The 18,093-nt window shown below is 36.2% G+C and overlaps 1 protein-coding gene across 1 annotated transcript in view; it reads right to left on the bottom strand.

The window, feature by feature from the left end:
* Positions 1-14,404: 14,404 nt before the first annotated feature.
* Positions 14,405-18,093, bottom strand: part of RAD51B (RAD51 paralog B) — an 887,153-nt gene continuing 883,464 nt past the window's right edge. The window contains exon 12 of the mRNA XM_051977885.1: positions 14,405-14,566. Within this exon, the coding sequence (XP_051833845.1) occupies positions 14,560-14,566 (7 nt within the window). The 3' untranslated portion in view covers positions 14,405-14,559. The remainder of the gene's footprint in view (positions 14,567-18,093) is intronic.

Here is an 18,093-nt window from a genome sequence, read left to right as displayed (position 1 = left end):
TCTGAGTGAATGGTTGATTTATTTATCAGTTGACTGGCTATGACTAGGGCTTTCAATCTAAAGAAATAATTTTATTCTTTATTAATTGCTACATGTACCTTATTCTTTTAATTTAATAGTGAAATACAAGAAACTCATTAGCCATACTCTGTAGCACTGAAAGTTAAATTTTCCCCACAATGTGGCAATGATCATCCAAATTCTACCCATATCTTTCAATTTTTTATTTTCAATTGGACCCAACTTGTCAACGTATTCAGAGAACCATCTAACTCGTTCTGATAAAAGAAAGGGCCTTCCCACCATGCCCCAGGATTTTATTTTCTGAGTCAGTTACACTTTGGAGTCCTCAATTCCTTTGCATCTACTCTTTTGATTTTGTGGACAATAAAGCATTCAGAAATCTTCCCTCTTGTTATTACAAATCCGGTTAGTCATCCTCTATATCTCCACAGGGGAGCTGTGAGTCTTAATTAATTAATGTGGCTAAAGTGCTTTGAGGTGCCTGGTTGAAAGGTGCCATGTAAGTGCAAATTATTATTTTTTATGGTCATTGACATCCCATCAAAAAAAAAAGTGCTTTCTACACCATAGTTAGAGACCTACACAAAAGTTTCTTCACTTCCATCTTCCTAGCTAGGATTATAATCATTGGATAAATGGTAGAGCAGTAAAATCTGTTACCATCTCAACAGCAATCAACTAATTAATTCCATTATCCAGGATTCTGTTTTCTTCATTCAAGCAGCTTAGGCCTATTTCATTTTACAAACCATCCTCCCCTGTCAGCTCTAGACAAAGGTCACACACAGAATAATTACAGTCCCTCTTGATTTAAACATAGGGATTCTTAGGGGTTTAAAAAGTGTTGCATTTTAAAATATATATTTTTTGGTAAATGCACAATATAATTGGTTTCCTCTGTAATATTAAATGTTTTATTTGATTCATTTAAAAATATTATTTTGAGAAGGGGTCAATAGGCTTCATCAGATTGCCAAAGGAATCCATGACCCCAAAACAGTAAAGAACCTCTAGTGTAAAAGAAAAAAAAAATCTTTAAAAAAATCTGCTGTTGAGGAATGCTAAAAAAAAAAATAGTAGCTTTTTATTTTCAAAATATATACAACGATAGTTTTCAACATTCATTCTTGCAAAATCCTGTGTTTTCCCTCCTTTCCCCTAGACAGCAAATTATCCAAAATATGTTTAAACATTTGCAATTCTTCCATATATTAAATAATAACTTTTAAAAAGAACCATATTGACTTTTTCAGATTAAAGCTAGATAAAATTTTCCTTTTCCATACCCAATGATCATCCAAACCAGCAGCAAGACAAATATTAGTGCTTTGACATTAACTCAATATGATCTTGAAGAAATCATTTCTCTTCCCTAGGCCTCAGTTTACTCATCTGTCAAATGAGAAGGTTGGACTTGATCTCTGGGAATCCCTTCTAGCTTTAACATCCTATGATTGTATAGTCACCACCAACATTCACAGTAAGGGGGTTTCCAGTGTGGTACTGAAGAGTGGATTAATGGAATGGTATGAAGGAAATTGGTTACACAGCTGCAGTGTCTAATATGGAATGACTACAGGCCTTGCCTGATTACCACTATGGCAGTAGGCAAAAGGGGCTGGAAAGTGGAAATGACTCAAAAGAACAGGTTTCCAACTCAGCCTTTACCAACCCAAGTTCCCCTGAGAAAACCTGTTACTTTACATAGGCAGGAAGCTCCACAAAGGCAGGGGCTCATAATGAAGATGCTTTGTACTCTGCCCAGCACACCACAGGCCATCAATATACTATCACTGCTGATGGTGGCCATTGAAATCAGCCCTGTGGGGGAGACTTTGCCTCTCACTGGGAAGCTGTTGACCACAATAAGCTTGCTCCTCAGACTCTTTGTTAAAGTCAATTTAGGAAAACCTCAGAGGGTCATGTCTTCATCTGCTTTCATTTATTTTGCCTATTGAAGAACTCCCTCAGTAATTTAGTAAGTCCCCATATAAAATGATTTGGAGATCAACAAAAGACCGTGGGCCTCTGGGTAAGCATTCAGAATTGGAAAAACATCTGGACATGGAAGGTCAGGTTCTCATGTGGCCTAACTGTAGGGAAGTCAAAGAAGAAAGATCTGTACATTTATTACAAATGCCTCATTATTGCAAAGACAGTTGCTGAAGAAAAGATAAAAGACTCAAGAGCTCTGATCAATGTAATGACCAATTCCAGTAGACCAATGGTAAAGCATGTTATACATCTCCTCAAAGTGAGGTGATAGATTCAAGGTGCAGAAAGAGATATACATTTCAGGACTTGGCCAGTGTAAAGATTTATTTTGCTTGACTAGACATATTTGTTAAAAGTTTTGTTTTTCTTTCTTTCTTTTTCTCCCAGAAAAATGAAATGGAGAGAAAATAAATGCTTGTTAACTAAAAAAGAACAAAAGTAAGTTTTAAAAATGGCAGAAGAATTGGAAGGTAGGAGATTAGAAAAAAACTAATTCTATTAGCTTTTGTGGAATATATAAGAAAATAGAAACTTCATATGACCAACATCATATGATTGCTGTTATTGAAATTGAAGACTTGCATAAGCAGTATTCTCTGTAGTTATTACCAAATATTCCTGTTGGTTGTAAAACTGTTCCAACAAGATAGCATGCTGGATTAGTATAGCATGAAGCAAATTTCTCAACTACTAATGTTCTATTTATTTACTTAACCTAGAGCTATCCTCTTTTGCATACTATTAGTCAACAGAAATGGTCCAATTCCAAATAAAAAAAGGTTGGATTGGAGAGTTTTCTCTTTTTCTACAAAGGCAATGATTCATCATGACTTCTAGGAGACAGGTCACCCAACCTCAATAATCAGAAGCATGATAGTAAAGAAATTATTTTAAGATTTATTCCAAAATTCAATAATCTTAGCGGCTTAAAATTGGTATGAAAGTTAGAAAACCTGCCAGGAAATAGCAGTAGGCCCACTCTTAAACACTATGGTGAAATGGTTGCCCTCATCAGAGACAATAGTAGAGCGGACTCATAAGGAAGAAGGATATATTCTATGAGAGCTTTCATGGTGCTCCCCTGGTGGTGGACTTGACTGGTACAGCAATGGCATATTCTAATTAAGTACAAACAGTAATAAGTGAAAACCTTTTGATCTAAAGTGATGGAGGGAAGGGATTAATACAATCAATTTGCCAGTTGGAAATAGGTCAAGAACCATAGGAGATGATGCTGTGATCTTTCAGAGGGCAAGTGTCTGAGAGTACTATTGACATAAAGAACACTACTGAATAGAAGCAGCTAACTTGTTCTTTATTAAAGGGTTCATACAGTTTTATGCCCACCATAACATAGCCTTCATTTTCCAAATGGTGACAGCCCATTATTCAATCTCTGTCATTTTTATGAGGATTTCAGTCTCCAATTCAGAAGAGGGCATATGATGTCTCTGATGGCCACTGGCATTCAGCCTCAATAGCTATATGCAGTAGAGATGGGTTAAAATTATCCCATTAATCCAGACACCAAAAGAGAGAGTCATTTATTTTTTTGATCTTGTTCTCTCAATGTCTCAGAATATTCAGCCAGAGCAATGGTCACTCTCCAGCATCCAGTATAAAGATTTTATCTGCCCCATTTCTGTTGTCTCTCTTACATATCAGCCATAAATCTCACATCTTGACTCAATGAGAAGCCTTGTCAGGACCCTCATCCAACAAGGCATCCCATTACCAGATTAATAAAAGTCAAAGCAACTAGGTGGCACAGTGGAAAGCTAGACTTAGAATCAAGAAGACCTGAAATTCAAATCTCATGTCATATATTTGCCAATTATATGATCCTAGACAAGGCATTTAACCTTTGCCTTAGATTTCTTATGTATGAGATAATAATGGTACTTAATCTTGCTGGACTGTTGTGAGGATAAAATGAGAGGTATCTCATTTATCAAAATATCAGGTACTTTGAAAATCTTAAAGATGCTACATAAATGTGAACTATCATTTTCCTTGTCATTATTAATGTCCACTGAAGTCCACTTGTACATATATCTCTCTTAGCAGAAGGAATTAAGGCACTGGGAAGAGGACTAGAGATCCCAGTCTCTGTTAAAATAATAATCTTCACTTCACAGGGCCTACCTTGAGTGGAACATTTCCATTTAGGAATAGAAATTTCCTATGCCCTATCTATCATATTAGGGGAACCATCTTGCATCACCCAAATCATAACAGGAAACTCTGGATTCTTTTGTTCAATAACAACAAGGACCAGAAAGAAGAGAGAAATTGCTTTTCAAAAGTAGTTTATGTGACCATTTTGGAGAATCTGTTGCTCCAGAGACCCAATAGTCACTCAATCTGGCTACCCCTAAGGATATGCCAAAAATTCTACTCCAGTTATGGGTAGAAATCTCTGAAAACATGGGCTTCCATGAAGTGCACAGAGGAAAGACAGCAGGAAAGACAGCTGGATAGCATCCTTAGTCTTCCAAGAGCTATAGCTTCTATTCAAAATAGATGGACTTAACAAGGAATTTAATAGAAGGGAAACATCAGAATGTTCATATTAGGCATATGGATTCTTTGGAGCCTAAAGAATATAATAAACTTTTTGAGATATATAATTTTTCGGAAAGCAAAAATCAATAGTTTATTACAGACTATACTTGGAATTACAGGAGTTCCTTTCATCTATTGTATTTCTGAAAACTTGACTGAATGGCTATTCCTTGAATTTTCCTAGGTTTCACCAATTTACTATGTCTGGTCTAGGGATTCAAGAGAAGGTTTTTTAAGAGAGAAACAAGTAGCAGAAGATTGGATTCTCAACAGGGCGAGGGCATTCTCCAAGTGAGAGAAATTCAAATGTTAGATAAGACAGACTGCAGGTGTTCCCCTTGAAAAGTCACAATATTCACCAAGACTGTTAAAGCGAAATTGACTCTTATTTGACACCACTGTAAGATTCACACAATTTAATACTTTCCAGTTTGTTTTTGTTTTTTAATTAATATGAAAGGTCCAGAAATGCTATTACTGAATCTCAGTAAGTGGAATGTTAAAGATGTAAGATGCCCTTTTTCTCATCAAATACTTTAAAGCATCTTTTAAATCAATCTTGCCTAAATTATTTCTTACTTTATACTAAGCTTTGGGATTTAAATCCAAAATATGAATCTTAATATGCTCTCCCTAGTTCCTAAGACTCTTGCGGATTTTTTTTGATAGAATTATATGTGTAAGTATGAACAGAGGACATGTTCTCATGCAAAATGCAAGGGCAAACATGTGAAGTTAATTAGCAGTCTAGATAGAGAATCTCAATCCCTTTGTCTCATTTATTTACCTTTACCTCCATGTCTACAACCAATTCTTCCATTCCTAGTATGATCTCAAATATTCTTGGCTAGGAATTTCTTTGCCTGCACTCCTTAATAATAGTAATTGCTTGCTTGCTTCCTTCCTTTCTCTCTCTCTCTCCATCCCCCCTCTTTTTCTTCTTCCATCCCTTTCTCCCTTCCTTCCTTTCTTTCTTTTTATCCTTACTCTCAGCATATGCATGCATAATGTGTACTCAATGCTTGCTTATTGATTGATTTCCTGATATGAGGGTAGCTCCATGGAAATAGGGATAGGTTAGTGCTATCCTCTTACTTATACACTTCTTCTATGAACTTTGAGTAGGGAGTCAACTCTCCTTATTCCACTGAATTCCAGGGCTCTCTGCCCAGGCTACTCACTAGAATTGCAGTCTGTGTTACTTGTGTGGGTGGAACTTACAATGCAGACATTAGTCTTGGAACTAGATGATGAATCCTTTGATCCATATCCCATAGTTCATTAAATCCATTAGTTGGAAAAAGCTTAGATCTTCCACTGACTCAAATTAAATTCAGATAAATTCAGATGGTAGTGGCTTTGGGGAAAAAGATTAAAAAACAACCAATCTAGCTTTCTCATGTAGGCCAAGATACCAAGAGAAAGGTATGAAGAATCAGTCAAACTTAAATTTGTCAAAAAGAATATTTGCTGTGGGAAGCTTTTGAGGATAGTGGATATTTCTATTTATTTTAAGGTTTACAAAGTGTTTTACATACAATATCACATCTGATCTTTACAACAATCCTGTGGGAAATATACAACAGAATATTATTATTTACATTTTACAGATAAGGAAACTGAGTCTATAATTCAATGATGTTGCCTTCCTTCCTATTCCTTGTAAATGATACTTCAGCTTCTCACTATTTTCACTGGCTATCCTTTTGCCTAGAATGCTTTCCCTCCTTATATTTCTCTCCTTATATCAACCTCCTAACTTCCTTCAGATCTCAGCAAAAAAAAAAAAAATACTGTCTTCAATAGGAAGACTTTTTTAGTCATTCTTAATCTTGTTTGCACATAGTTGCTTGCATGTTGTTTCTCTCATTAAACTATGAACTTCACAGGAATTTAATAAATAGGAATGGACTAAATGAATCCTTAGGGAGGTTAAGTGACTTACCCATGATTACACATATGTTAGGTAAAGACAGAATTTGGACCTATATCTCTCTTGACTCCAAATCCAGTTCTCTATTACTCTATAATGCCTCTGAGATATGCTACAATGTTACACGTAGCTTCCTGTCATAGTTATTTCCCTAAATCAAATTCACACTGGTGGTCTGAGTTCCAAAGGGAGAATTGACAATTACTGCCTTGAGGGATAATTCTTCAGGTTGATGGGTGTGGGACATTTCTAATACTATTGCCCATGATTCCCCATCAGTATCTTCTATATCATTTAACCAATCATTATTTCCAGAGGACTGATTAACCAATTAATATCAGTTAGTATTGACATTTCTGTCTCAGAAACACATACAGGGAATACAGCCCAGGGAAGAATGGGCTCAAGGACATGAAAAGGGGTAATTAACTAACTGGGTCCTATAGAAATCGATTTCACCCTTTGCAGAATTCTCATGAAGTTGTCTTCAGATATGTACTTAGCATGCTTGGGTCTAGTTCTGAAATTAAAGATTAATCTGTCCTTTCTCAGCTCCCAGCAAAATGCATTGTTTGTTACTGGCCAAATCTTTCCAGTGTGTGGTATGCACAGGAGATAACATTTCCTCCCTCTCTTGTTGACCTTTGGTATGGGAACAAAGGCTCTAGCTTCCCTATACACCTGAAATTTGCCTCCCAACTTAGATTTAACTCCCAATGTAGTTGTTTGTTTGAATACTTTGCTAGAATCTCCTTCTCTTATACACTGAAGCTTAGAGCTGTGTATAATTTTTTCAACTTTCAATCATCATCTGATATTATCTGATGTCTGGAAGTACTTCATTATTTCCCAAACAGATCAACTCTATTTTTCTTACCTAAATGTAAGTATGCCTTTGACTGAATCAAAGATCTAACAAAACTTGTTCACACCTAGATTATACATTTTATTGATTTTATAAATCAATCTAATTCAGTCCTTTCACCAAATAAAAGAATCAGGTGGCAGTTACATAGCTGGGTGGAATGACTGATTAATTGAATCAAGTAGTGCAAGTCTTCTGTGTTTTCGTGGGATAAGGTGGACCCTTCACTCTTGCACCCAAAATCAAACAGAAAGTTGTTTCAAAAAAACAAAGGAAAAAATGAACTGCAGAGATTCCCAACTCTATAAAAAATCTTTGTCCCTTTGGTTTCAGAACTTTTTTGAATTCTTGGATCAGGTAGTTAGAGAAATATCAGTATTTATGTACTCTGCACCATCTTCTCCAACATAGACTCCCCATGCAATCTTGAAATGTCCTCACCTTGCCCCAACCCCTTAGCCTTGTACTGCCACACCCAAACTAGTAGGGGCCAAAGTATGAATCAGTTCAATGACTTCAGCAAACTATGTGTATGCATGGCATGTTATTAGGTTCTGGGGACACAAAAATAAAACAGTTATTGTCTTCAAGGATGTTGAATCTATTTCACTGGATCCAGAGAATTAAGGTCAAAATCAATAACCCTCACCACATACCAACTAATTCTTTTCCTTAGAAGTAGAAATTATTTTATTCTGCCCTTACCAATTAACCTGTTTTTTGTCAAGTAAAACTCTTAATTACTCCTATTATTAGCCCTAACCCAGCAGAGAGAAAAAAAGAGCCTTTCTATAAAACAACCCATTTTCCTTAACTCTGTTACAGCTTCCTTTATTTTATATTTCTTTGCTTTCCTCAATCAAACAAACATTTATTCCCATGAGTACCACATGAACTAGAAGAGCCAAGCTCTGAATTCTCCCCTGGTCTCCTGCAACATCAGCAGAAGAGGCAGGCTGGTTCCAATTATGGAATCTTCATTCTTGGCTGTAACACAACAGGTCAAAAGATCCCAGCTGGATTCTCTGATCCTGGGTGGAGTGTTGGCGGTGCTGGCAGCGACCATGCACAGTGCAGGACTTGCTAATGACTGTGAGTGCACTAGATCAGAAGAGGGTCAGGAGAGAACACATATGGAGGTCCTTCCCTTCAGGTTGCTTGGGTGGGCCTGGGGAATATTTGAACCATTCTTCAATATAACACCTGTTCTTTCCTACTAGCTACAGGCTCAGCATCCTTCATTTGAATTTCCTTTGGCTGAATCCTTGGTTAGCTAGACTTTGGTGTTTTCTCAACATGATGGGTACTAGTGTTTCACCTCAGGCTCCAGAGAGAAAAGAAATTAAGTGGCTCCTTTTTCCAGTTGTTTTACAAAAGGACTGAGGTCTCCTGCTGGTGCCCTGAGAGGTTGGACCCCCCTCTTAGAAGCTAAACTGCTGGAGCTTTGGGGCAATGTGTTTCCCCTCCTTTTCTCCAAAGTTTCCAAAGTCCCACCATGAGAGACAGAATAGCTAAGGCAACACCAAGTAGTGGCTTAGGGCAACAAAGGACATGCAAACAGGATGGCATTACTATGTTAATAACCTCTTGAGAACAACCTCCTGAAGATGCTGGGAGGATTCATGTATTTTTTTTTTTTTTTTAATGGAGAACAGTTCCGCTTTCTATTTTACAGCTACAATTGCATAGAAGGGCTCCTTAAAGGGTTTCAAATGGTAGCCCGTGAAATCCCTAACTGACCCCACCGCCTCTCCTGCCGTTTTATTATCTTTCCCAACTCTGTGGAACAAAGACTCTGGCCGGGTTTAAGGCCTCCAGTGGCTGGGGCCGCTCTCAGCCTCCTAATCCCTGGGAGCCTGCAAGGAGAATGGCCTGTGGAGATGATGAATCAAATGTTTGCTTCACCTTTTATTCCCTTTCCCTTCTCCTGGAAGCTTTTCAGGTACCGTTTCATGGAGTGCTTTGATTAAGGCCTCCTGGCTAGCAGGCTTGGGGTGTAACTCCTCAGCTCTAGGATGAAAGGGGTTGTGGGTTTATTCCCACACTTTGCATTTTCCTGGATGGGCTGATCTGTCTTTCCCCATGATCCAGACTGCCTCTGATCACAAAGACTGAAATAGAGAAATTTTAGGCGGGAGGGAAATAACTTTTTTTTTTTAACTGACAACCTAGATACAAAATTCTACTGTTAATCAATCAACATGTATTTAATAAATAGTTGTAATGTGCCAGGTAACGTATGAGGCACTGAGGAGGGGATTGAGCCTATGATTTCATCAGTGTATGAAGCTCTATGTGAAAAAATTCTTTGACCAATTCAGATGATGAGCTTTTCTGCAAATTACAGTCTTATAGAACTGCTTAGGGCACTGAAAGATTGAATGACTTGCCCAATGTCACTCACAGCTAGTATGGCAGAAGGTGAACTTGAACCTAGGTTTTCCTTATTTCAAGGATGGCTCTGTATTCACTATAGCCTGGTACCCCAAAATAATTTATGAATCATTGAGGATACAGAAACAAAAGTCTTCTAGGAAATTACCTGTTATAGATAAAACAACAGGAATTCAGACAAATTTTTAAAACATACAAAATCATTTTGAGGGGCACTAAAAGTTGGAAAGATAAGGAAAAGTAGTCTCATGTAAAATGTCACACTTGGGTTTTGAAGGAGGGTTAGGGATTCTAATAAAGGGTAGGCCAGAATGGATGGATCACAGAATATATAAAAGGGAGTAATGATCTAAGCCAGAGGAGCTAGTTTGGTGATACACTGTGAAGGTCTTTAAGGATTGATATTTTTCAAAGCAAAGGAGAGACATGGTGACAAGTGGCAGAGGAGAAAATGGGGCATATTTGAGAGAAGTTGCAAAAGTGAAAGTGACAGCCCTTGACAACTGATTAAACTCAGAGGAGGGAAGGAGGAGAGATAGTGAGGAGTCCAGAATGACATCCAGATTGCCTGGAACTTGGGTGGATAGTATTGCCCTTTACAACAGTGACATAATATTTCTAAAGTGTTTAGCACAGTGTCTGGCATATTGTGGTTGTTTAGTTGGTTTTTTTCTGACCCTTTGTGACCTGATTTGGCATTTCGGGCAGAAATACTTGAGTGGCTTGCCATTTCTTTCCTCAGATGAAGAAAATAAATCAGAGTTAAGGACTCAGGGTCTGAGGCTGGATTTTGAATTCACTTTCTCCTGACTCTGGGCCTGTTGTTCTATCCATTAAGCCACCTAGCTGTCCCAGCTGGTGTATAATAGGTGCTTAATAAATACTTATTCCCTTTTCTTTCCTTAGCTTATCTAAATTTTACAACAGTCTTAGAAGGTATATGCTGTTATTATTCTCATCTTATAGCTAAGGATATTGACACAGGGGTCTTACCCAGGGTCACATCCATCTGAGGCTGGGTTTGAAGTCATGCGATTCCAGGCCCAGAGTCTATTCCCTGTGCAAGTTAGCTGCCTTTGATGAGCTGGTGACTTTTACAAAGAGAGAGAAGAGCACAGGACAGACTTACATTTAAGTGGCAAGGCATAGAGGATGATCCACAAAGAAGACTTAGGTAAGATTAGCCAGACAAGGTAAGAGAACTAGTAGTAGTCATGCAAACACAGGAAGGAGAAAATATGCAAAAAGGGAGGGTGTGTAACAGAGTCAGATATAGATCAATATATATATAGGTCAATAAAGATAAGGACTTAGAAAAGACCATGGATTTGGCAGTTATTAGGAGACTGAAAAATTTAGGGAAAATCTTTCAATTGAGTAATGGGATCTGAAGCTAGACTGCAAAGAGCTAAGACATAAAGTGAGAGAAGAGGCAATGAAGGCAATGGATGTGAACAGCCTTTTTCTAGGACTTAGACATAGAACCATAGTGTGCATGGGTCATAGGATCAAGGGAAAATTTTTTTTTAAGCACGAGGAGATCTGGGTATATTTGTAGGCATCAAGGAAGAAAATAGAAAGATAATGAAGATTAAGGAGATATAATGATTTCAACTTTAGGAAAGAAAGGAAAGAGGGAATCAAAGGATCAAGTAGAGTGGTTGGTCTTGGCAAGAAAGGTCCCTCTTTAACCTAACAATTCTTTTATAATATAACTGTATTGGTTGTATGGTCTAATGGAAAGAGTTTGGATTTGAAGCAAATGGATGTATATTCAAAGGCTGGATCTTCTACTTAATCATTTTTATGATCCTGAGCAAGTTATTTAACTTATTTGAGACTTCGTTTTCTCATCTGGAAAATTATATGTGTGTGGGTGTATGTGGGAATTTAATCTAAATTTCCTTCATAAGCCCTATGATAATCTAGCCCTATGAGTGTTACTTCCTCTCTTATATGGCCATAGAAGCATCATATTTTAACATCAAAGATCTCAGGGATTATCTACTCCTTCTCATACCATTTACTATTGTTCATATCAGCTCTGAAGCAACATGATTGGTGCAAAGAATTTGAAATAGGTGCCCAAGGTAGACCCAGACAAGAGGCTTTTCACTATTGCTACATTGGTAAATTTCAGCTATCTCTACTCAAGGTATGAGAGGTTTCTCTTCTTTGTACCTCTAGAATTGAGGATTCTCTCTCTTTTATTTCTCTAAAATGGATCTATTCCTGTTACCTTGAGTATCTTCAGTCATCAGGCTAAAGTGCCAAAATAAAATTTTTTAAGCTTAGTGAAATGTAGAACTCTTGAGGGAAGGAACTATTTCTTTTTGTCTTGGTATCCCCAGCACCTAGGACAGTAATTGGCACATAGTAGGTGCCTAATAAATGCTTATTGTTGAAATTCAAGAGAGTGCACTATAATATCAGAGAGCTATCAAAAGACTTCAGGATACAAACTGGTACTGGAGATATAAATTAGAAAGATAGAGCACTATATTTTAAACTAGGAATGATTTTTAGGAGACTATCTAAACCATTTTCCTTATTTTGAAGAGAGACTTATTGGCTTCACTAAAGTTCCTAATCAAATTAGGCTAAGAACTAGAAAGATTGTTTTGAGAAATCACTTTTTTACTTACCCATAAGCCTTGAAATCTATTCAGGTAGAAAGAGGTGGTGGTTTGGGCAAAGTGCCCACAGGTTTCTGGTCTAATAGCAAAGGCCTTGAGCAGAATGACTGAAAGCCACACTACTGGTAGCTATGTTAATAATGTTCTCCCAAATGACTTTACTTTCTTGACAAACTTTCAAGATGGAGGTGAGAGAGAAAAGAGAGATATATAACAAATGCTCTAGAAAACTGGAAAGGAAGGTTTGAAAGCTACAGAAAGAGTCCAATTTATTGGGGTCTATCCAATTTCCTTGGGATCCCCTATATTGCATAAGACTGAAAAAAATCTCAGAGATAAAAGGGACCTTGGAGATCATAGTGAAACAAGAATTCCCTCAATGATATCTTCGGAAAGTACTTATCTGATCTTCCTTTGAAACTCTCCAGTGAATGCATGCCATTCCACTTTTAAATGGCTCAAATTGTTAGGAAGCTTCTACTTCCATTCAGCCAAAATCTGCCTCTCTGCTATTTCTGTTACTACTGTACCTAGTTCATCCTCTAAAACTAAGGGAAAAAACTAAGGAAATCTTCTATATCTTCAACCCTTCAACTTCTTGAAGACAGCTATCATTCCCCTCCCGCCCCCCCCCCAACTTCTCCAGGTTAAATATCTCCAATACTTATATGGAATAATTTTAAGATCCCTAATAATCCTGGACACATTCCAGCTTGGAACTGTTTTCTTAAGACAAGAGTTTCAGAGCTAAATAAAATATTCTTGACATGTTCTGACCACAACAAAGTACAATGGGATTATAATTTCTTTTGTTCTAGATAGGACAGTTGTGTAATTTTGTATTCAGATTTTCCCAGTAGGTAGGGAAAGGGTTTGAAATCCAATACTGTAGTCAATGATGGGAATTGTAGTCATTGTACAGTGTTGTTTTCTCCCTGCTAGGCAAGAGAAAGTTTCTCTTATGAGCCTGTGGCATAAACACACAGGTAACAAAGTGGTGGAGTCTAAAATCAGTATTTGGGATTGAAGTGAAATGAATAAGAGTGATGGTGGTTGGAGAAAGAATAGCACATGTAAGTAGTTTTGTGGTATAAACTCAGAGACTTAAGTCTGGGCATTATGAGCTTGATCTCAGCAGGCAAGGCCTTTGCTTTTTAGAAAAACAATCTATTAGGGGTGGCTACAATGGATTGCAGTGCCTGGCTATTGCTAATCCTTTGAGATTAGTAAAATGAGAATGAAAATTTAATTCCCTGTACCCCTCTGTCTTTTTTACTGGTAGGCAATTTCTATACGATCTCCCTATTTCTTTTGGTTGTTTCTAACTCCTGATTTAAGATCCCTAATCTTTCATATAAAACAGTGATTAATTATAGCTTTTTCGTCATTTAAGTCTTTTTATTATGAATAAGGGGAGTGCATGGGAGATGTCAGTGAAGAATCTATAGTAAATGGAGAAAGGAATATAGAGGATAAAGCCATTGTATTTAAGGAATGAGATTTCTTGAATCTAAAGGTAGGATTTTATATTTGTCCCTGTTAAATTTTGACTTTTCTACTTTCTTCTAAAAATCAATTCAAAGTGTTTCTATCTGCAACTCAGAATTTTCTTGATGAGCTCTCTTGATCACTTAGGAACCATCACTCTTCTTGCTTTTCTCAGATCTTAGAGAAAAAGACTGAGCAGAATCAAAATCAGGGTGGGGATGACTAAGACTTTTCCTCAGAAATGTATGTAATTTAAAAATTTTATATATATACACATAATGCTTTTATTTTTATAACTCATTTAATACCTGATATTTCCCTCTACCTTTCCTAACTGATGAGCTTCCCTTATAACAAAGAAGAGACCAAAAGAATAAAAGAAGTTCAGCAAATTCAACTACCACATCTGATAGCAAATGCAATATTCCTCATTCATAGTTCACCTCTTCTGCAAAGGAAGGATGGAAGAGAATTTTATAAACTCTTTTCTAAGGTCAGGCTTGGTCATGATAATTACACAGTGTTCACTTTATTTTTTGCTTTTTCCATTTACAGTGTAATAGATATTGTGCATATTGTTTTTCTGGTTCTGCTTACTTCAGTTCTTAGAAGTCGTTAAGGGAACCAAAACGTAGAATCTTGAAAGCATTTAGTCTCCTTCAGCATCTGTAGAAATAAGTATGGTTAGCAAAACTGAATAGAGGAAGCTCTCAGATGGCACACTTCTTCTCCCTCTGCTTGCTCCTCCCCACAAAAAGAACACCAAAAAAGCACTTCTCAGGTCTTCTTCCCCTCAGAGACTTCCCCTTACTGTCAAAAGTCAATAGCTTTCTGGGCCTTGAAGTGCCTTAAGGTCTCTCTTTTCCAAATGAATTTGTCTTCAAATTTTGACATGAAGTGACAAATGTGGAAATATGTTTAGAAGAACTATGTTTAACTATATTGCTTATTGTCTTGGGAAGGGGACAAGAAGAGGGGGAAGGAGAAAAATTTGGAGCACAAAATTTTATAAAGACAAATATTGAAAACTATCTTTAAATGTATTGGGGGAAAAATATTATTGAAAAAAATTTTTGACATGAAGACACATTTTTGCATTGCTAGTCCTAAACATCAGCATTGCTGGTTCATAGTTTCTCTCTCTTGCTCAAAAAGCCACCGGATTTTTCTCTCTTCTCTTCTTCTTGAAATTAGAACATTCTAATTATCATTCATATCATAGCCTGTCAACCTATTTTTTTTTTACTTTAAACAATTCTCTTTTAGGCTCCTTCTTCTCTATCTACTTTATCTTCTATGACATATGTTATTTAATATGTCTTTGGGTTCACTTCCCTCTCTCTTGCCCCGACTTCATGACAAACATTTCTAAAGACACTTTCATATTTGGGAAAAAAAAAAAAAAACCTTTCCCTCATATATATACCAAGCAAAGGGTTATAAATACAGGCCATGGTATAAATTAAGTTCATAAATCTAGAGTTGAAATCTAGAATTTAGAAACTATCTAGTTCACTCCCCTAATTTTATTTATTTTTTAAAAATTATTCATTTTTAATACACATTGAAATTTATGAATCATTTTGGGAGAGAAAAATTAGAACAAAAGGGAAAAGACATGGGAGAGAAAAAAAAACAGAAAAAAGAAGTAAATATAGCATGTGTTGCTTTCCATTTAATCTCCATAGTTTTTTGTTTTTTTTTTCTGGATGCAGATGGTATTTTCTGTTCAAAGTTTATTGGGGTTGCCTTGGATCACTGAAACCACTGAGAAGAACCAAGTCTTTCATAGTTGATTTTCACCCATTCTTGCTATTATTGTGTACAATGTATTCCTGGTTCTGTTTGTTTTGCTCAGCATTAGTTTGTGCAAATCTTTCCAGGCCTTTTAAAAAATCAGTTTGTTCATCAATTTTTTATAGTACAATAACATTCCATTATCTTTATATACCCAGCTTATTCAGTGATTTCCCAAATGATGGGCATCTACTCATTTTCCAATTCTTTGAACATATGGGTCCTTCTCCCTTCTTTATGATTTCCTTGGGAAATTTTATAGAAAGGAAATTAGAACCAAATGAGATTGTACAAAAATATCTTGTACAAAAGCACACATGTATTTGAGCCCAAGTTCACTGAATCCAAGGTCAGTTTTTCATTCTGCCACACCAACCTATTTTAGGGGAGTTGTATGTGGTGAGGGTTTAACATATTGGCTAACCTTTTTATATTCATTGCTATTTGCTTAAATGACACATTAGTTAGACAGACAGAACCACAAGCTAGGACATATCTTTAGCATGAAGCCAGATCGTGAGTAGCAAATTTGCATTTTGGATAAAGGTCAGAGTTGAAAGACTTGAGTTCAAATCCTATGTGTGTGACCCCAGCTATATCAATTATTCTCTTTCAGTCTCAATTTCCTCATCTGTAAAAAATATAATAATAGCAGCACTTACTTCTCAGGCCTGTTGTGAAAATCAAATAAGACAATGTCTATAAAGCATTTTGTAAACCTTGAAATACTATATGTACACTAGCTCTTATTATCATTAGTAATAATGATTATGATCAACAATGCCATTAACATTATTACACAAGATAAATTCTTTAGATATAATAAAGAAATAATCCATTGTTTTCACCAATAAAATAATCATTGATTATTAATAATAGCTAATGTACATATAGTATATATAGTACATATAGTAATGAACATATAGTGTTCAACTTAACTTTCCATTTACATTGTAATGAGGAGAAGGGAGAAAAAAAGAAAAGAAGGAGGAAAAGGAAAAGGAAGAGTTATCCAGGCAGAATCTACTTTCTTCCCATGATAGAGTCTATCCACAGTCCCTAGGAACCTTTTATTCTTTCCCATTTGTTTTTTTTTTTTTTTAATTTAAGCCTAACTTTTCCTCAAAATCTCAAAAGCTACACTGTATACTAAAAAAAAAAAAGGTCCAGCTTTCTGATTGCATGTCCTTGGAGAATATGAAACAAAGGATCTTTGGTTGTTTTTGTTAATCTGTCCTTTGAATCTCTAATTCTCAGTCAGAAAATATTTGTTGTTATATTTGTAGTTATAAATATTTGTAGTTATAAAGGAAATATTTACCAATGATTTGATCTTAAACACCAAAAGTCAAAAGCTAAAGAGCAAAAGAGCAAGTCACTTTACCCAAATTTTCCTGCACTCAGGAGTCCCTACTAAAATCAGTAATTGTTCCCAGATTCTATGATGAAGGAAAAACATTTCCAAAGGGGAAGGAATGGCAAGATGGTGACCTCTGATTCTATTGAAAACCTTCCCCCAAACAACACTATGTCTATTAGGCCTTTACACTGCAAAATGTTTCCAGTAGAATATAGCTCAAACAGTAGCTTGGAAAACCAATGAACCTACTAGATTTCTTTTATTCAATTTAGATTGATGACTTTGTTGGTATAGGGAACTCTGGAAAAGGAAATTCTCTTTGTCAGTATCTATCTGCAACTTCTCTACCACTTATAGAAATTCCTGAATTTCTTAATGAGACATTAAGAAACTTGTCTGGAGTCAGTCAGTTAATGTAGGGCAGAGGCAAGACTTAATTTAAATCCAAAATATATTACTTGGCCTCTATTGAAATTTAGAGGAGAAAGTTGCTCTTATCAAAGGCCCATTGCCCATGCTATGGAAATTAATGGGAATATTATCTTTTTTGTTTAGGACAAATCATTATTATTATATTTAACTAACACTTATTATGTACCAGACACTGTCCTAAGCGATATACAATTATTATTTTATTTGATCCTCACAACAACCCTAAAACTAGAAGATGCTATTGTTTTTCATAAATGGGAAACTATGGCCAGAGATTAGGTGACTTAATCAGACTCAAAGAGCTAGTATGTGTTTGAGTCTAAATTTGAACTTGGGTCTTCCTTATTCCAGGCCTGGCATTCTATCCCCTGCACTACCTAGTTGTCCAGATGTAATATCTTCTGCATCTCTATAGATGAGCCTGCCATTCAGTCTGAGATATGTTTTCATCCTATATTTCAGTGGAAGACCTTGTGCAAGCTATGTTTAATGGACAAATGGCTCCAAATATCTGAAACATTACTCACAAGGTCAAAAATTCCTGTTTTTCTTTTTAAAAAATCATTCTTTATTTTAGGTTTAAATAATAAATAATAATTGCTTT

Source organism: Antechinus flavipes, chromosome 2, assembly GCF_016432865.1.
Source record: "Antechinus flavipes isolate AdamAnt ecotype Samford, QLD, Australia chromosome 2, AdamAnt_v2, whole genome shotgun sequence".
NCBI classification, from domain to species: Eukaryota; Metazoa; Chordata; class Mammalia; order Dasyuromorphia; family Dasyuridae; genus Antechinus; species Antechinus flavipes.
Note: the sequence above shows the minus strand (reverse complement) of the source record. Positions and strands in the feature narration are given on the sequence as shown.